This window comes from Branchiostoma belcheri, unplaced genomic scaffold (assembly GCF_001625305.1).
Source record: "Branchiostoma belcheri isolate BF01 breed outbred unplaced genomic scaffold, Haploidv18h27 scaffold4, whole genome shotgun sequence".
In the NCBI taxonomy this organism is placed as follows: Eukaryota; Metazoa; Chordata; class Leptocardii; order Amphioxiformes; family Branchiostomatidae; genus Branchiostoma; species Branchiostoma belcheri.
The window spans coordinates 2,607,580-2,628,560 of record NW_017804020.1 but is presented as its reverse complement, the minus strand read 5'-3'; the positions used below and the strand labels follow the sequence as shown (position 1 = coordinate 2,628,560).

At 43.2% G+C, this 20,981-nt stretch overlaps 1 protein-coding gene across 1 annotated transcript; it reads right to left on the bottom strand.

Annotated features, from left to right (window-relative positions):
• Positions 1-3,872: 3,872 nt before the first annotated feature.
• LOC109476902 (short transient receptor potential channel 4-like) lies at positions 3,873-20,589 on the bottom strand. The gene is made up of 17 exons (XM_019777919.1): positions 20,018-20,589; positions 18,778-19,239; positions 16,737-16,959; positions 16,077-16,218; positions 15,590-15,821; positions 14,516-14,692; positions 13,806-13,865; positions 11,795-12,133; positions 10,164-10,619; positions 8,253-8,438; positions 7,237-7,438; positions 6,585-6,721; positions 5,541-5,899; positions 5,017-5,248; positions 4,505-4,678; positions 4,165-4,227; positions 3,873-3,941 (listed from the first exon to the last, which is right to left on the bottom strand). Exons 1-17 carry the CDS (start codon positions 20,330-20,332, stop codon positions 3,873-3,875), a joined length of 3,828 nt encoding a protein of 1,275 aa, XP_019633478.1. The 5' UTR covers positions 20,333-20,589.
• Between the last annotated feature and the right edge of the window lie 392 nt (positions 20,590-20,981).

The following is a 20,981-nucleotide window of genomic DNA, read 5'->3' as shown; positions in this document are numbered from 1 at the left end:
ATCTGATTTGCTAGTCTGGACTGGAGAGAAGTTGCCGGTCACCAGGTTTCTCAGAACACGAACATCTGGTCTTGTCGGGTTTAGAATCATCACTGCAGTCAACTGCATCAGTCAGCAGTCACCTAGCTACATAGACATTAAAAAGTTACATGCTTGTCTCAATTAACACTAAGAAAACTACTATACTGGTACAATTTACGATTTAGTTTTCAAGTTCTCACCGATATTTCTCTTGGGTCTTCAAAACTGGTCACTGAGATTTAGGCAGGAATCAACGTCACTGCTGCATCAGTCAGCAGCCACCTAACAATGGAAACACAAGTTACACACTTGTAATACAGTACTAAGCAATTGGTAGGCAAAATGCAGAATTTTTTTCTCACCTGATATTCCTCTTGGGTCTTCAAGTCACCTGGTCTGGTCCAATCCACTGTTGTCAGGTTCAGACAGGAGTCCCCACTACTGCATCAGTCAGCAGCCACCTAACTATATACACATTTATTTAGAAGTTACACACTTGTCTCAAGTAACACCAAATAGTTGTTAAGGTAAAATGCAGAATTCAGATTTTTCTCACCTGCCCCAATACTCCTATGTGTATCTGATCACCTGGTGCCTCTGTCATCACAAGTCTCATCATATCAGTACTGAACACCTGCACTGGTTGCTGACCCTCAGAGCACAGCTCACTACAGGATTCTATGAAAAGAAGAAATAGTGTATAGTGTATTGTCAGCTAAAGCTAGAAAGTATAAAATCAACGGATGACCTAGTGTGAAAAATTCACAAAGACAACCATGAAGCAAGAAAATGAACAACTTTACAAGCAAGATATTTGATAAATATAAAACACATGGGCTGCCTATCCCTACACTTTGTTTATGAGAATCATTTTAATTTACAAGAGACATTTTGAGGAAAAAAGTTCTTGTGGATCTATATGAAATCTGGAACTACATTTTGGGGGTAGGAGGGGTATTTTCAAAGGAAAATGACACAGTAAGGAAACAATAACAGGCCCGTAACTATTGGGGTCGTGTGGCGTAATGGCAGAGCATTCGGCTCAGAACCAAGAGGTACCGGGTTCGAATCCTACCAAGGCACCAACTTTGGGAAAGGCACTTAACACGACTTTCCTCACTTCACTCAGGTGAAAATGAGTATGCCAGATGATCATGATCGTGGGCATTTAAAAAGAAACCAAACCAACTAAATTACAAGTAATACTATGCATTTGACAGACAAGATACTCATTTTGTTCTTCTACCGCTACATTTTAAGTATCTTTACCAAATTGAATGCTTACTCTCAACGCTAGCTTACACACACACACTTTAAATTTCTTCACTTCAAAGTTTAAAACAAAGACCTCGACGAAAACTGTACCTAATGACCATAAAGATCGGGGTAGCAACAATAAAATAAATCCAACCCCTTTAACTGAAACTTTAACGTTACCTAGAATACAGCAGGGCTCGAAATTCATTTTTAGGAATAGGTAAAATGCATCCAACCCAAAAAAAAACTGCACAAAAGAAATGTTTGGGTGCACCGTATAAAATAAGTAGAATGTCAGCAAAAACTAATTTTGTTTTACTTCTAAAGAAAAGCAGTACAATAATGATTTTATCATTTGGTGAAGAATATGCTCTATACTACTATACGTTTAACATCTTGACATGTGTAAACCTACGAATTCAACATTTTTGGGTGCACTGGTGCACCAAAAAAAAATTGGGTGCACAGCTCTAAATTTGGGTGCACTAAGGTGCACACGCACCCAGCATTTCGAGCCCTGTTATGTAATGATATTATCGTTCTATTACGTAACGTTACACATGCACATTCCAACATGTGTTTTTAAAGCACACGAAGAAAAACAAGTTTTTGAGCGCTTTCTTTTTCTTACATTAATAAAACATAACATTAAAGATGTTGTATAATTGATAAAAGAGACCTACACATACATTTAACACATACCGAACATGGAATTTTTTTTTAAATTTATACTTCCAAGCACGTGGCTTCATAAACCAGGCACTGAAGTTACAGAATTACTCCATTTCTTACTGAATGTAAGAATGTATTCAATTTGTTGAATATGACATATTCAGCCAAATATTATTGTTTACCTGAAGCAAAACGCAAAGTAACGTGTCTCCGAACGACGCAATTCATCCCATGCCGGCCCAGCTATCTCGCCATTTTGTCGTCTTCTCCAAATTTCACCAGGTCAGGAAATCCCTATTTTCTCCTCAAAACATCACAAGAACGGCAACACATCTACCGTGAAACCTTCTCCTCGTTCTCCCGCACAGTTTAGAAAGACTTTTTACCGACAAAAATAAAAAAAGTTCCCGAAAAGTTGCATAAAAATAACACTCCAGAGCATCCCCGTCGTACCAAAGCGCCATTTTGAACAAAATATGCCCAGCAGCTTTTACATAGAAATGCAAATTTTTGGCGCCCAAACAACCACTCTTTCATTGGTCGAACCATTAATTGCCATTTTCTCATTGGTTGAACTGATAATTTGGTCAACAATCAGGATCGGTCTGTTTCGTACACGTGCACATTCCAACAGGTGTTTTTGAACCACATGGAGAAAAACAAGTTTTTAGCGAATTTTTTTTACAAATTTGAATTCACAACATTGTATAATTGACAAACGAGACCTACACATACATTTAACATACACCACACATGGAAAATGTTTTAAGAAGAGGGAAAATTAGCCTTTTCAGAAGACCGTGATAGTCTTAAACCAGGAATGATCGCCCTGAAATTACAGAACTACACCATTTCTCATGGAACATAACTTGTTGTATGTGACAAGTCCTTTACTAGTTGTTAGGTATAATGTTAGTCAAATAGTTTGTTGTTTACCTGTGAAAAACGAAGTCATCTCTGTACCGTGCACTCCATCCCAGCTACATCTCGCCATTTTGTTGTCTTCTCCAAATTTCACCAGGTCAGGAAGTCCGTATTTTCTCCTCAAAACACCACAATAACGGCAACACATCTACCACGAAACCTTCCCTTCGTTCTCCCGCACAGTTTAGAAAGACTTTTTACCGACAAAAACTCGAAAAGGTTCAAGAAAAGTTGCATAAGACTAACACCCCAAAGCATGTCCGTCGTACATAAGCGCCATTCGCCAGACTTGTTTTTACACAGGTGTTCAAAATTACCCAGTATTAACAAGTAATATGACGCTGCCAATCTCATTATGGGGACAACTTTAATTATTTAAAAACGACTTATACATACACCATTTTTGTTACTGACAAAGTTTTCACGAACAATATTTCTGTATAGCTTATACATGTTATACAACGAATATACTTCAGCGAATGAAACCCTATGTTACATATCATAGAAAATCGCATGAGGTCTCCAAGCAGATGTTGGGGTGACATATCGTCGAGTCTACGATCGTCAATTTGCCATATCGTCCAATACCTCATACGATAGTTGAGTCGAAAATACCAAAGCGGTTAATGGAAAGCGAATGATGCCCTCATATTTCCTTATCCTACCCATTACGTGCAAGATATGATGTAACGTTAAACATTAAGATACATTAAGTAGGTGGTGTTTTATGCCCGGACATGGTGTTATATGGGCTTCTCTTGAGGCGTCTAAAATCGAGCCTTCTTATGTCGACTCGTTCCTTGTAGGTCATTCTAGATTCATTCATTCTAGGTCATTCTGGGAAGATGTCTACGCCTATTCAGAAAACCGTTTTGTGAGTAATTCTAATCAAAACCGTCACATGTATAGTCACATGTATAACAGAAACCAGTCATTGACACAACAATATATACTGGATATTTGAATGGTTGTCAATAAGTTGATATCAATATGGTGGCTCAGCCCTGATTTTCCATTTGCCTTTCTTTCCGCAGTAGGTATCTGTTCGCCAGACGGTCTATTATAATCTGCAAAACAGGACAAGATCGTTTAACAGATGAAGTACAATTCACGTCAAGTCAAACTTAACCACATAAAAATGTATGATTTAAACACTAGTGAACAATACCATTGTTGTGAGGTAACACGTGCCTTTTCTTATCAATCCGTGCTCAGACCGATCTACAAAAGGACAAAACGTGAAGTCAGGATAGAAAGGTATTTAGTAGATGTTCTTGCTCTCAAACACACCTTGAAGATTTCTTGCCTTTCTCGTTGAGACGGTGACGGTGGATTGATGACGCCTCCCGGTGCCTGGAGCAAGTCAAAACAGCTTTATACGTAACTTTACCAACAGTTAACTACAAAAACACAAACCTTTACTTTTGCCGCCTTTGCTTTTGTCAATTTTTAAAGTATCACGACTACTAAAATAACAAAGAAATTCAATATTGAGATCTGATTTTCAGGACAGGACGTCGAGAAGGGATCAGTGAAAGAAGAAAGAAAATTTCCAAAGGTTATGGCATTAGATATTGGATGAAAAAAAAGATTTCAATTTCACCAGAGCATACATCAGTTTGGTACTTACAGTTGTGTGGGGAGGGTGTCTGTTTCCCCGGCGGCACACGGCACACAGGAGGCGACTCACGCCGGTCTTTACAAACAGGAGCACGTTGAAGGGCGGCGCCAGGGACAGGTCAACCCGCATGTAGAACAGCATGTTCTTTATGATCAAGAACGTCCAGTCTCTTCGCTTGTCCTCCTGGAGGATCATTAAAGAAGAACTGCATAAGAGCAAGTCATTGTGGTCTTAGTCGTATAGACGAAATTATACCATTGTGATCTTTTCCTACGGATGCTGATTGGTCCAATAGCTAATTATAAATTGACCAATCAGTGTAATATACTATATCTGCTCTACGGGGATACGATACTTCCATGACTCCCGTGAACTGATATTGATTGGCTGCAAATGACCAATAGGCAAGTTCAATGAATTTCTAATCATCATTAGATTTCTAATGTCTATTCTGATTGGTCAATGTTAAAATTCAATGACCAATCAGCATGGAGCTCCATGGTAACATTATTGACACTTGCCTGTGTTCTCTGGTAAGAGTCGCTCATGATGGCGATGAGCAGGTTCAGCAGCACCAGAACCACCGTCACATGGAACAGCGCAAATATGAGCTTGCCCACCGTCTCCGTGAGACGGGGCTGTTCCAGGATCCGGAAAACCTCCAGCGTACTGTTGCCGGGCTTCAGCTCCAGCATGGACAGGTCACCCATACCGAAGGCTGTCCAGAACAGGCTCACCATGGTACTGACAAGACTGGATGACGACAAATAGATGCATATTTCAGTCACTGTGTCAAACTGTTGTTAATCTCGTCTTCATCCCACATACCTAAAAGGTTAGACATCCAGGTAATAAGATACACCAAAAACAGTTACTCAAGCCAATGGATATGATTTTGGAAACCAGCTGCTTGAGTAACTGTTTTTTTGGCGCATCTTATTACTTGGATGTCTAACCTTCGCCGACATACCTACACATGCTTGCAAAGGATGGGAGATCCACAGAAATGTTACTGTCAGAAGACATTATACGTTAGTCTACTCACGTGCTGAATCCATGCGACGTTTGACAGTCCACTGTTTTGAGGTTACCATTGGGATACCTCTCACACAGGTACTCGTGAACAGCGCCGTAGAACCAGTAGAGCTGGTTCAACCCGACCGCGAAGGCGAACGTGACCAAGATGGCCATGGTGATGAAGTTCACGATGTCCGAGAACATCCTACCGACGGAGATCATCAGGGTGCCCAGGTATCTGTTGTGGGTGAAGATGGAGACGGTTCGCAGGAACACGGCGATGACGAAGAGGGAGAAGAGGACGTCAGACAGTACAACCGGCTGGAAAGTGTGAGGTTTCGCCTTTATCATCCATTTAGTGGCGAAAGTATCGTCGTAGTCATCGAGCTGTAGAAACAAAAACCCGTAACTTGTTACAAACGTTTTAACACAGACAAGCCTTTGATCAATAAATACATGGGCCAGTGACCTAAAACTGTGGTCAGGCGAAGATGGAGAGCTTGTATTGAACGTTAAGCCCCTGTCACACATAGTCAAATGTGTCCTCAAACACTGCCGAACTGCCCCCTAACCATGGATAGGAGTAAGACGGGAGCAAGTTTGGATGCTGTTGGCTGGTGTTCGGTAAGGCCGGTGTTCCGGCTACTGTTCGGCTGCACTAGCCGAATGTTTCCGAGTGTAAACGGGAGGCTCGGCTATGGTTTTCTGGTGTTCTGGAGTAAAATGTGACTCATATTTCACTAAAATTCTATTCGATTTGTACAGAAAGGTAGGCGTGGTCTAAATCTGGTCAGACTGCTTTCGGACTTCAGCCAGAATGTGTGACAGGGGCTTTATGCTGCCCATAAGGGCACGGTCACATTTCCAAACCGGGCCCGGCCGGGTTGTTTGCGTACGTGAACGAACAATTTGTATTTAATAAGAGTATACACAAATAGTGCCCATGGTTAATTTTCTAAAACTTTTTGTGTTTTGCTGTCGTATATAATAATTTTCGTTCCATACGACTGCCCGGCCGGGCACCGGGTTGGGAAATGTGACCTTAAGGTTGACTAGCCTTAGAATATCTTACCTGGGTAGCCAAAAACAGAAGTGCGAACTGTGCCAGGTACAGGGCCACGATGAAGAAGTCAACAACGTTCCAAAACTGTTTGAAGTGCCTCACCAAACCCTCCTGCTCAACTTCGCGTAGCTCTTCCAAAAGGATGCCTGAAAAATATAGTCATGATAGTTCGTCGTCGTGGACATTGTAAGAGAAATGGACATATTCCAGAAGTAGAAACCTATGGCCAATTAGATACATAAATGTATAGGAAGCGCAAAAGTATGGATAAAGGCACTGTTACAATTCATTAACAGTGTAAACAGCAATTTGATCCTAAAAGACCTATCCTGTCTGCCAAACACGATTGGCAGTTAAACCAACCAACCAACCAACCAACCAACCAACCAACCAACCAACCAACCAACCAACCAACCAACCAACCAACCAACCAACCAACCAACCAACCAACCAACCAATCACATACGCAGCTTGGCAATTAGCGGTTCGATCAATAAGAGAGTGGCTCCATGTTCGTCAAACGTTTGCATTTTTATGTTTTTATGTTGTGTTTCTACGTTTTGATGAGGGTTCGCGGGACGATGGGGTCGGTCTTTTGGGGCATTGGAGATCAGTTGCGATGCAGAAGAAATGTCTTTAAGAACATTGCAGCTACACTTACCAGCCACCCACAGCACGTGGATGATTTCTACCGCTATTGGCACGAACGGTGTGGGTAACGGTGTGCCCTGTGCGATACTGTCGACTTCAGCCTCTCCGATCTGAATGTTCTGGGTCTCAAACAACAGCAAGGCCATCAGCACGAACCAGGACATGTTCCAGGAGTACTCGCGGACGAAGTGTAGTCTCGAGAACCTGCCAATCTTTGAGGCAGAAAAAAAATAGATGTTTTTGTGATGCTTAAGCTTTCTAGTACTCGTACCCCTCATCGCTACTGTGTATATGTGGAACAATAATAGACCGACCCTGAAGCCCCGCCCACCTCCGTCGAAACATAGAAATACAAATATTTGACGGACATGAAGTCACTCTCTCATTGGTTGAACCACTAATTGCCCTTCTCTCATTGGTTAAACTTCTAATTGTGATGGACATTCGGGATCGGTCTATTGTGTAGTCAAGGTCAGCAGAACGTACTGCACCTGCACCTGTTTTTGTTTGATGTTTGGTCAATGTTGAATTAGAAATTTTCCGACACAATTGAATTAATACTATAGACTAAACATCACCCTTAAATACGCGAATGCGACATTAAACCGAGACGTTCTGTTGAAGTGTTATGCACAATACATTACGGGATTTGCGTAGGCACGATACGTTCCACCTATGTGTTAGTCAAGCTATACTACTGACAAAATTAAATGCGAAGCTACTAAAATGACAGTTTGCAACAAATGCTTGTGATCACCCACACGTTAACAACCAATTTTTGCAACTATAAATTTCCAACAAATAATCGCACAGGAGGATTCTAAAATTCTCGTTAACATGTAATACCACTTTCCCAATACACCTGGGTAGTCATGACAATATCAGGTTGCTGATTTCATTTCTTGAAGTACCTCTATAACGTTACAACATTCACTACGGTGACTCATGTAACGTATTTACGGTTATAACAGTACATGTACCACCCATCCAACATTTCACTCCAACAGATTGGAAAAGAGCATTTACCTTAGATTCCGGTGCTATTATATACGCCAGGGACAGGAGTGGGTATGACAGTGGAATTGCTACCCCCCAAAGGGCCGCAAAGACAACAGACTGCTCCTGCCAATTGCCGACTACTCCAAAGAACTCTACCACGTCCTTGAGCTTTGACTGCACGATGTACTCCACACAAAAGGGCTGTGTCACGAACTAAATAATGAGAAAGATGATTATAAGATAACATGCATGATCAAATATTAGAATTCTGCGATTCAAGTTCAAAAAGTACCGTGGCCGACAAGAACAAAATTTTACACCGCAACTTTTGGTGTTTTACACCGCAACTTTTGGCGTTTTACACTGCAACTTTTGGTGTTTTACACTGCAACTTTGGGTGTTTTACACTGCAACTTTGGGTGTTTTACACTGCAACTTTTGCTGTGTTTTACACTGCAACTTTTGCTGTGTTTTACACTGCAACTTTTGCTGTGTTTTACACTGCAACGTTTGCTGTGTTTTACACTGCAACTTTTGCTGTGTGGAAAACTTACACCCCTCCCCTTTTATAATGGACGGTCCCCCTGTCAGGTCAAAGGTGACAACGATGGCATGCAAACTACGTCGACTGAGTTATCCTTTTCGTGCATAAGTTTTTTTAGAGGAAAAGCTTGGCTACGTTGTGACGTTAGTTTTTTTCTAAAGGCCTTTGAGTCACGTGACATTTTCTAGCTAGAGAATTCGGACTCGCAAGGTCGCTAATAATTTGATGAGTAAATATTGGGCCTATGGGAGTCAAATGTGGCACCACTTGGTACTATGAAGCAATAAAGACTTATTTTCAATTATGAAGTGTTGACTCTTGACTCAGGTAAGTTATCGATCATTAGGGAACAATACGAGCGATCGCCATGACGTCACCGTAGGCAAAAAGTGGGTGCCAGTTGGCTGATTTGCCTACCAAGAATTTGCATATGTCTTCAAATAATTTGCATGCGCATAATGTAAACAAAAACAGCGATCGCTCGTATACAAATGTAGAATAATATTGTATACAATATTTATAGTTAATAAGACATCTAATCAATGTTAATTAGTCAATCACTAATTTATAAACTGTCATCATGGAGGCAATACAGTGTTGTGTAAGTATAGTAAAGTTAGAACACAAAGAAGAACAGACAGAATTATAAATCATCAATTTATTCACAGCTTGATCAATTTCTTAAGATCCCGTTCTGTTGATGTCTCACACTCAGTCACAGCACGACACTGTGACTCTCAGGCCGCCGCCATCTTTGTCACCTTTGACCTGACAGGGGGACCGTCCATTATAAAAGGGGAGGGGTGTAAGTTTTCCACACAGCAAAAGTTGCAGTATAAAACACAGCAAAAGTTGCAGTGTAAAACACCAAAAGTTGCAGTGTAAAACACCAAAAGTTGCAGTGTAAAACACCAAAAGTTGCAGTGTAAAACACCAAAAGTTGCGGTGTAAAACACCAAAAGTTGCGGTGTAAAATTTTGTTCTTGTCGGCCACGGTAAAAAAGAGTTGCCAGCCTCTGTCTTTCTCTTTCACTGTGCCTCTCTCACTGCTTCTCCACCCCTCTCGAAATTCTGTCTCTTAAAATTTCTCTAGACGTACGATATACTATAGCCTGATGTCCAGTCTAAGGTGGCTGGGGCGGGCTGTCATCGGGATGGCAGGAGCTCTTCACCGCCCGGCTCAACTAGGCTCCTCGGTAGGTTTTGTACAACGGGTACAAGCACGATGTGGTGGGGCTACATGTTGTACAAAACTTTATTAAAAGCAAAGCTCCTACAGGTGTGACACTCCCATCAGCGGCCAATAGAGCTGAGCGGGAGAAAATTATTAGAGCCCCGAAGAGAGCCCACCCCAACCGCGGTAGACTGGGCACCAGGCTAACGATTACATGTACCTGTCGTAGCTTGAGGTCCGCGGCCAATTGTAGCATGCCAACCGTCTCATCGGACCGGGCTTCCGGATCGTCTGTGTGCCCCAGGATGTCCAGTTCTTCCTCGGTGCGCACTTCTTCCAGCAGCTCGCAGGCGAACGTCTCACACCCGTCCGCCAACTCCTCCAGCTCGGTACGGTACTGCTCCCGCTTCCAGCAGTGGTCTCGGAGAGCCTTGGCCGTCCGGAAGGCCGTACGGAACGGGTCGGGGCTGGTGAGGAGGATGTAGGACGGACTGCACGCCGCACGTTGGGCGTCTAGCCAGGCGTTGGCTTGGCTGACGGAGAGTGTCCACTGGTAAGCGTCTGGTACAGGTCTAGGGAAGCCCGCCTGAAGCAGCATCTCCAGGACGGCGTAGTTGTTCTTCAAGGCTGCCAGCATTACCGGAGTCATGTGGCCGGGGAAAGCGCTGCTGCCGAGCTGAGGAATGTACGAATCGTCTGATGTAAAACAATCATCAGGACTGACCAAAGACACATGAATCTATCGACTTTCCTGCGCTGTACAGGGCAGATTCAAGGCTAGGATGCCCACGGACTAGGTATGGCCATACCCTGGTCCCATCAATGGTCCAAATATGAATAGGATACGCATATTGAAATGAAGATATGTGCACTATAATTGTCATTGTCATTATAGATTTAAAATGAGAAGGGCTTTTGCAAACGTGCTTGCTACACGCCGCATGTCCTTGGTGATACATGTAAATAAGTAAGAATCTTTTGAACCAGGGAGCTATCATTAACGGAGATATTCACTATTATATAGTAACGGGGCTATTTACTATTATAGCAAGAAGGGGACATATGTTCATGGGTGAAAACTCTTTTAATTACACGTCCACTTTAAATTGACTGCCTGTCTTTTGACACTGATCCCTACTCAGTCACGCAATTGAAAGAAGATTCCACAGATGTACTTTCTCATACCAGACATGTGAAACTACCCAGAGAATAAGTTTTTGCTTACAATTACAGGATCCACCAGTGTAAGGAGGGGAGGATCATATTATCAATCATAGATAACCCGGGGATTTGAAATAATCGGCCTCGCGTGCACAGCATATAATGATTACCACCAGGTGGCTTTTTAGATGATCATGTTTTTGTTGCTCAATTGGAATGTCAACAATGGATTCATAGGCGTGGATACAACACATAAAGAAGAAAACACAACACTGCTAGGTATACGTATGTCACACATTGTACATTTTAACATTTGCAAGCGCCATCGATATATTATTTATTGCAACTTTGTTAATATACATTTGTACAACAAGAAAACGCCGATTGGGTTTATGGCAGTTTCCGAGTTTGTAACGTACATTCAGGTTCACTGCTAAGCGCTAACCGATCAGCTGTGGATACACCGTTCCCTCTTAATTAGGCCTCTTGCTTATTTCCGCCGGAAAGCGATCGCTAAAGCGATATATTAGGAATTTGATACAAAATGATTAAGTATGACTTAAAACTTAACAAAACCCACAAAATGTAAAAAACAAAATTGTTCTCTATGTATGAAATTCGTTGAGCGATATGTCAATTTTTCGCTGCTCAGTGGTAGCAGCGACTAGCGAAAAGGCTTTAGTTTCTTACCTCATGTTCCCTGTCATCTGGAGGGGTGGCGGCATCCCTAGGAACCCTGTCCACCAACATCTGTACAGCGGCCAGGTCTTCCCTGTCCACGGCGTGCAGCAAAGCGGCCCCGACAGGCGCACCGTGATCCAACAGAACACCGGCCGCCTCCAGGGAGCCACAGTCAACGGCAAACTCCAACCCAGACCGTCCGAACTTATCAGTAAACAGCCTGAAGTCATGAGGACCGTTGCCGAGTTCCCACAGAAGCTCAGATAGTTCTGTGGCGTTGTTGTTACGGACGAGTGTCAAAAACCGGCCCTCCATGGCCATGGTTAAAACTACAGTGGTCCTTAGACGCTAAACGGCAAGTATAATGCTCTTATACACGGCACGGTACGAAACATGCTTGGCGCATGGTCACGTGCATGTAGCCATGACAATAATAATAATCATACTAAGATACGTATTGTGCTGTAAGTGTGTGTTGTGTATGTGGTATTCATGCACATACAAAGTCACATACCTGCACATGTGCCAAAAAACATAACCCTCTGGTGACGGTAATTCGTGGTTCAATATTATTTCCCAACGGTCAAAAATGCAGTCATGCATTATATTGGCAAGTACATGTACATCACTTTTGAAAGAGAGAGCTTTCTGTTCTGCAAGTTGTGTTGTTCAACCCACGAATGGCAACCAGGATATACACATAGCACACTCAACGAATCAACCATAGAATATTTAATGGCATCCTAAATCTACATATTGTTGTACTTTGTGAATACATATTGTTATACATTTTGAAGTTAAAGCCACGTTATTCACCTTTTCTTTCATCCTGTGAGCGTCTAAAGTTATTTCATGGTCTATATTCTCAACCTCTCCATTATATTGTTAAATACAACAACGCTGTACAGCGCATCGAAAAGAATTTTCTGCCAACAACCATCTATGTGAAGAAAAAACACCAACAAAGTGATTCAAAACCAAACGGAACAAAGTCAAGACCTAATATTCAATGTTTTGGAGCAAACTTGATGATGTTTACTTGCATATGGTGATCAGACGATTCAGAAAATGTGCCACAGGTAGTTCTCATGTGTGAAGTACGTGTTAAGAATAAGATTCCATGTAGTAAAGATAGCAAACTACACGCTGTTTTAGAAAGATAAGTTAACGTACAAATTCGGGAACAAAAGTTGCTAGTCATTACGACATTTGGAAGTAACATGGTAAGCACGCTTGGGAGTACACTATCATATACAACTGTCCTTTTATGTCTTTTCACATGTTCACTGTTACTCCAGACCCCTTTCCTTGCGGAGCAAATATCTGGCCTTAAGACTGCCAACAACCATCTGTGTGAAGAAAAAAACACCAACAAAGTGTATCAAAACCAAACGAAAGTCAAGACCTAATATTTAATGTTTGGAAGCAAAATTGATGATGTTTATTTGCATATGATGATCAGACGATTCAACAAATGTACCACAGGTAGTATAGCCTCCGTAGCTGGCTTATAGAACTGTGGGTTTGGTGGTCTTCGGCTTTTTTCTTATTAGCCCAGTTCTAAAAACGAGGGTAATCCAACCAGGCCGGCTATGTTGTCTATATGCAATCAGAAAATAGCACATGAAAGCTCCCAAAGACCCTGCAGACCCCCCAAACCCCCCAGTTTTTGGCATGCTATGGAGGCTAAGGTAGTACTCGTGCTTGAAGTGCGTGTTAACCCTTGTCCTGCTGGCATTCCTGGCACAATATTTTTCAATATTTTCATGTCTTGATTAGATAAAAAAAAACAAGATTTTTTTGCCCTGCAGTGGCATAGTTACTTCCGCATTCGTTGCGTTTCTCTGCGGTGTAATCCGTTGCACGAGAAATACCCCCAAATTGTACCTATGCAGGGTGCTATATAGATGGTACTGTATGTGCCGCGCAACATATGTTGCGCACAGCAGGACAAGGGTTTTTAAGATAGAACTAATCTGAAGCTCTATTTGGAACCCCGTTGGTTTATCCCTATACTTACTTTGTACACATCCTGTTTCACTGTCTGTGGTGACTGTGACGGATGGACGGCTCTCTCTACCTGAAATAAACAAAGATATTTTAGTAAGAGAAGCAAAATGCAAACTCTTCACAAGAAGGGGAAAATATTCGAAAAGCAGATTTGAAATCAAAGTTCACAAAAAAAGGATCTAGGAGGCTTTTGTTCTATGAGCTACTCAACATTATTTCAGCGCTCGAACTTCAACAAGAAAAATTGAAATTGGCTTAACCATACGCATGCACGGATGTAGAGCGCAATCTGTTGCCAAGGTGTTCAAAAACTCATTCTTTCCATAAACCATCACAGAGTGGAACTCGTTGTCACCAAGTACAATGTGGGGCATCATCATTAGATAGCTTTAAACAATGTTTAGAGTTAGATGTTCAAAGGGTAGGTGTAACAAGGTGTTCGTTGTAAATGTAGCTAGCTGCCGCCGCGCCGCGGGCCTGCGAAGCTGGTGTGTTTAATACGCCTAAGGGCGGTTATACCGGCTATACATGTACATGTACATGTACAGATACATAATCTCCAAGCAGATCACACGATGGCAAGGCAGTATCCATTGGCCAGAGTGTCCATTAGCCACGGAAGGCTAATGGATACTGTCTTGCCACCGAAAGGGATCTGCTATTACAGATATTGAGATACAGATGTGTTAGTCAATGACAGATTATACCGATTATACCTACATTAGTGTCTGAATCAGGAGGATTGTTTCGCCGACAGCACAGCGCCAAAACCAGACGGACCAGAGCGTTCCTCACAGACATGATGAGGGCGAAGGGTGGCGGCAGGGACACTTCCAAGTTCATGTAGCGCAGCACATCTTTCATCACTACAAAGGCCCAGTCAGTGCGTTTTACCTCCTGAAACAGATACAGACATGGGTGTTGTCGCAAATTGGTAAACTAAGCAGTTAGCCAGATGCAGTATTATACGTATATTGTGGGGTCGTGTGGCGTAGCGGCAGAGTGCTCGACTCGGAACCAAGAGGTCCAGGGTTCGAGTCCTGACTTGCCACTGATCTTGTGCCCTTGGGAAAGGCACTTCACACGACTTTCCTCATTTCGCTCAGATGAAAATGAGTATTGTAATGTCACCTGTGTTGGTGGTGGCATTAATATAAGTTGAAAAAACTTGAGTGTGCCGCCACCACGTCTTGTGATTACATTTTGGAATATAAAAAAAAATATTATACGTATAGAAGGAACCGAAACGTCACGCTCAAAGACGTAGTCTGAAAGGCACCCAAAGCGATTTCAAAGCAGTGAAACTCGATATTCAAAGTCAATTATCCGGTCATTTTTTAATGCAGTATTAAATTACGTATAAGCTGAATCAACCCTATCTCATAGCATACTGATATCTGTGAGGCCCAAAAGGGCGATGTCGCTGACGGAAAACGGTACTTGTTTTGTATCGTATAGGCTGTTCAAGTCAAGTTATCCGTCAAACTCTAGCTATTTATTGGTGGTACCCAAAAATAAAGGTACTCCTAACGTATCTTTTTGGCCATTTGAAACGCTTCGAGTATTAAATGCTGACGAAAATGTGGTATGTAAGAAATGGAAGTACTGTAAATGTCAATATCAGATTTCCGTATCCAGTATCCTTTTTTGTTTTGCCACACTGAAATTACATTCTTTGCCTTTAATGGTAAGGTTGACCGATGCATCTTTACTAAACTATACTATACTATACTATACTATACTATACTATACTATACTATACTATACTATACTATACTATACTATACTAAGTACCTCTGTCCTCGTATACGAGTCGCTCATGATGGCGATGAGCAGGTTGATCAGTATCAGCACCCCGATGACTTCAAAGAATCCAAACACCAGTTTGCCGGTAGTCTCCGTGATGGCAGGCCATTCATGTATCTGGAACTCTTTGACCGGACTGGTCCCCGGCTTTAGGTCCAGCACGGACAGGTCAATAAGACCGAAACTAGCCCAGGACAGGGACTGAAAGGAGTTCATAAGTCTAAAAAAAAAGAAGGACATAAGCTATAAGGGGACTGGTAACATCAGCATCAGGGTCTGTTTTTTCCATGATGTGAATAGCCATTGCAAAAAAAAAATCATTCTTTAAGCACGCCTTTAGGTATTCGTTAAGGTGCCTTTCTTTCTTAGCACGTACCTTAACGCATGTTTTAAGGTGTGCTTAAAGAGAGAATTGCCATCAAAAACGTTGATCAAGAACAATGTTGCGAGGAAGAAAGTTGGATTTACTACTTACGTGTCGAAACCGAGAGACTTGGAACAGCCCAAACTTTGCAGGTTGCTCTGGGAGTAGTTTGAACAGAGGTAGTGGTGCATCGTCCCGTAGGACCAGTACAGCTGGTTCATCCCGCAGGCAAAGGCGAACAGAATCAGCCAGCCTGTAGTAGTAGCAGCAGCAGTAGTAGTAGTAGTAGTAGTAGTAGTAGTAGTAATAGTAGTAGTAGTAGTAGTAGTAGTAGAAGTAGTAGTAGTAGTAGTAGACTTGTTTATTAGACCTTAGCAAAAGATATACATGCCTCCTGGCAGCCGTTGAGGGCTGAATTGTGAGGCTACGTACATGTATCATTCTACAAAATGATTATACATTTACAGTTGTGACCGTCACAATACAATGTAAGAATTTGCTCGTTCAACATTAAAAATCCTAAGAACAATTACGACCAAAGGTAATTTACAAAACAAGACTACGTGTATAACAGTGACTGTCTGAATAGCCTCATGTGCAGGCTCCGGGCGGGTGGGAGTTTTGATACTGCGCTTTGTAGAGGGAAGGTTCTTTCAATTGCCGGCCATCCTACAACCAGCCGCGAGGGAAGGTTTCCATCCGCCCGTCAACAAAACGAAGTATCAAAACTCCCACCCGCCCGGAGCCTGCACAGGAGGCTAAGTACTATACCTATAGCCATGAACTTCGTGATGTCTACAGTCATTCGTCCGATGGAGATCAGCAACATCCCCAGGAAACGTTGGTACATGAACAGCGACACGGCTCGCAGAAACACGACGATCGTGAAGATGGAGAAAAGGACTTCTGCCACTGCGATCGGCTGGAAACTGTTTTCCATCGCTTTGCGAATCCAAACATCGGCGACCGTCTCCTGGTCTGTATAGACGTCGAGCTAAAACATGGAAACAAAAGTACCAAGGTAGTCACATGTTTCATGTAAGACATCACCAAATCGCCAAAACTCAGCTGAAATTTCAATCCCATACTTCTAGTGGAAAACAAAAATACTGAGGAATTTCTTCTTACCTTTAGATAAGCCACAAACCGGAGGGCGACTGTTGCAATGTACAGGGCAACCATCAGAAAGTCCAGAATGTTCCAGAACTGTTTGAAATGGTCCAACAGACCTTCATGCCGAACTTCTTGCAGGTTTTTCCATCCTACATCTGAAAAAAAAAGAATTCCCTACGTTTTACTACGGAGACAAAACAATAACAGTTAAGGGTGATATGATATTGTCATACGTATCTGTATCGGTATAGCCGGTATGACCGCCCTTCGGTGTAACACACCAGCTTCGTAGGCACGCGGCGCGGCGTAGCTGGCTATATTACACCCAACGACTTGTTACACCTAACCTTTGAACATCTAACTCTAAACATTGTTTAAACCTATCTAATGATGATACTTGACTTGGTTCCACTCTGCTATAGTTGTACGAAATAATGAATTTTTGTACACCCCGGTACTTACCAATGGCCCAGATCATGATCAAGATTGCGGATGGAGACATTGGGACACTCGGTACGGGAGTGCCGTTGACGATACTGTCTATCTCCGCCTCCCCGATGCGGTAGGATTGGGTCTCCACCAGCAGGAGGATCAGCAGGACCATCCAAGAGAAGGTCCAGTACATCCCGCGGATCACGGAGAGACTGGAGAATTTGCCGATCTATGGAAGATGACAAGGACAAGTCAACAACTGTGTATATATCCAGACAAGAGCAGAAGGACAAGAGCAGAAGGAAGACAAATACACACAAACACACACACAGACAGACAGACACAAACACGCACACAAACAGACCGCACACACACAAACACTTAGACACACACACACGCAGATACACACACACACACACACGCACACACACACACACACACACACACACACACACACACACACACACACACACAGAGAGAGAGAGAGAGAGAGAGAGAGAGAGAGAGAGAGAGAGAGAAACCCTTTCAACCGATAGATTCCAACGCAGTACCAGTTCCTATCTATCAAACTTCGAAACCAATAGACCGATCCCGAACGGATCCAAAAGTTCAACCAATGAGAGAATGGCAATTAGCGGTTCGACCAATGAGAGAGTGGCTGCATGTCCGTCAAATATTGGCATTTCTATGTTTTGCCGGAGGTGGGCGGGGATTCAGGATCGGTCTCCTGCATATCGTATCATCCTTCCAGTACCACACAGGTAACCGTCTCCCCACCTTTGACTGAGGCGCCAGGAGATGTGCCAGACACAGGAGTGGATACCCCAGCCCCATCGCGATCGACACGATCACGGGGTAGACGGAGGACGCCGTTTCCCACTGCTGGAAGTACTGATCGAAGTCCGACAGCTCCTGGTACTTCTTTTCGTTGATGTAATCAAAGCAAAGGGGGTGCGTCGCGAACTAATATATCCGGGGCAAAGAGATTTTATTACTACATCGTAAATTCTTAGCATGCCACGGTTGCTTGCTATGTGATAATACATGGGAAAAAACACTTTTAGTTGGCCACGGTAAATAAAATCGACCATCTAAATGTAACATGAACAAAAAATAAATCGACCATCTAATGAACAAAAAAAAAACTCCTATCCCATGAAAATTACGAAACTGGCAAATTGATAGCGATCCACCAACATGTGTTCAGCCCTAAAATCAAGTCATCATTTGCAGTTTGTTCTGCTAGAAAATAGCGTTAGCATCTAACCTGCTTTAACTGGAGGTCCACGGCTAGCTGGAGAGTAGAGACAGACCGTCTGTGTGGGGAGTCCTCTGGACTGCAGAGGTGCTCGAGGACGGCCTCGGTTTCTTTCGTTGAGCGTGCTTCGCTCAGCAGCTCGCGGGCGAACGCCTCACACTGGTCCGCTAGCTCCTTCAGCTCGGTCCGGTAGTGCTCCCGCTTCCAGAGGACGTCTCGCACGGCCTTAGCCGTCCGGAAGGCCGTAAGGAACGGGTCGGGGCTGGTGAGGAGGATGTAGGACGGACTGCACACGGCGCGGTAGGCGTCTAGCCAGGCGATGGACTCGCTGATGTCGGTTGACCATTTGTAGTCATCTGGAACAGGTGCAGGGAAGCCCGCCTGAAGCAGCATCTTCAGGATAGGGTAGTTGTTCTTCAGGGCCGCCAGTATTACCGGAGTCATGTAGCTGGGGAAAGCGCTGCTACCAATCTGCGAAATTGAATATGGTTGCACATGACTACATAAGGGAAATTCATGTCCGCTAAAGTTAAAGTCAGCAAGTTTTAGGCAGCGCCAGTCGAATGTTTCAAAATGTTTAAAAAAACATTCGGGCGTGGACAAGAGGTTAGGCCATGGTTGGCTGGTGGTTGGTCGGAGCGTAGTTGGCTATCAAATTTGACTCAAATTCGATTAGCAAAGAACGGTAGGCGTGGCCTAATTCTGGCTAGACTTCTCCTGAACTTCATCCAACCTTGGTCGGCTGGTGTTCGGGGGAAGGTCCCGAATGTTCGACAGGGGCTTAAGCAAACGTAAGCTGTGTAACCTGCTTATCTTTAGGAGACCGGTCAGACGACATAACTTAGCCCCAGTATATATTTTAAGCCTTCAACTGTTTACAGACAAATCCCGTTGGGTCTCAACTGCAGTGACGCACCATACAAATATGTAGAAGTAATACGGAAAACGGCAACAATTCTAATGGACAAGCAAAGTATACCAACACTGTATACACCTCACCTATATACTGTATACAGCGAATAAAAAATCACGAGCGGTCCTAATAGAGCGTTTTTATGGATATTGTAAACACTGGCATACTGAAAACTGTTTGCCTGGGTCTTTTCAATGTGTTTGCATTGCTTAGACGAGAATGTGGAGTTATCAACGTAAGATACAACGACAATATGACGCAGCAAATGCTACTTCTAGCTACCGTATGTTGCGTATGTATCGTTACATCTCTTAAAACTGGTAGGTATTTACTCACTTGAGGGTCTACATTGTACGTCCGACGTACGCTCTCTGTTAACGCTCTCTCTTTCAGGATCCGCACTGCGCCGACGTCCTGCCTATCGATGGCGTACAGCAGGGCGTCACCCACGGGCGCGCCATGGTCCAACAGAACCTCGGCCACTTCCCGAGACCCAGAATCCACGGCCAGCTCCAGGACTGACCTGCCGAAGTCGTCCCGAAGCGTCCCGAGGTCGAGAGAGACCTCTGGGCTGGCGTTCGCCTCGCCGAGGGCAGCAGACACATGCGAGACGTCGTTGTTACGAACGAGATCCAGAAAACGTGCCTCCATGTTGATGAATGAATGTTTGGGAGGTGACGTGTGATGATGACTAAGTCTTAATCTTTGGTTAAGCGCTCACGCCTACCGGTTGGACGTATTACAGCATGGTACTAGCGTGAGAAAACCGGAAAAAAGTGCGATCCTTGTCCGCATGATTAGTGGCTTAGCAATTGCCTGAAGGGACATCTTTACAATGCTACCGGCAAAATAGAGGGGTCTGGCAGATTATATGTCTTCCACTCAATTAGTCCTATTAGGGGGTTACAATCCAGTTAATGCCTTAACCTAGTCTCTGGCCCAAGGACTTTTCCGTCTGAGCACTTAGTATCTGAGATTTTCCCTAGAGTCACTGGGAAAGGAAATAAGATCTTTGCCTGTCATATATGATTTTTAAGAAGAGCAATCACTTTTGCACCGTAAAGCTCTCATTGCCAGTATTAGGCATCAATAAATCATGAAGATTCAGTAAATAATACGATCATTGCCGGCTCGGTAATCCTAAGGGATTTATGACGTCTACATGTCTATGTATAAGCCCATTATGGTCGATGCTTATGAATTTAAAGACATCTTGGTAAAGAACATAGAAACAAGAATAGAAGTCGTCCAAGTACAAGTAACCACGATATGACGCAACCTGTCAATGTCTTTAAGAGTC

Coding starts and splice junctions, on each gene's coding strand:
- LOC109476902 (XM_019777919.1), bottom strand. CDS start 20,332: ATGGAGGCACGTTTTCTGGATCTCGTTCGTAACAACGACGTCTCGCAT. Junction 16,219..16,736: donor CACGAAGTTCATGGCTATAG/GTATAGTACTTA, acceptor CTACTACTACAG/GCTGGCTGATTCTGTTCGCC. Junction 8,439..10,163: donor CGGACCTCAAGCTACGACAG/GTACATGTAATC, acceptor CTCATTATTTAG/TTCGTGACACAGCCCTTTTG.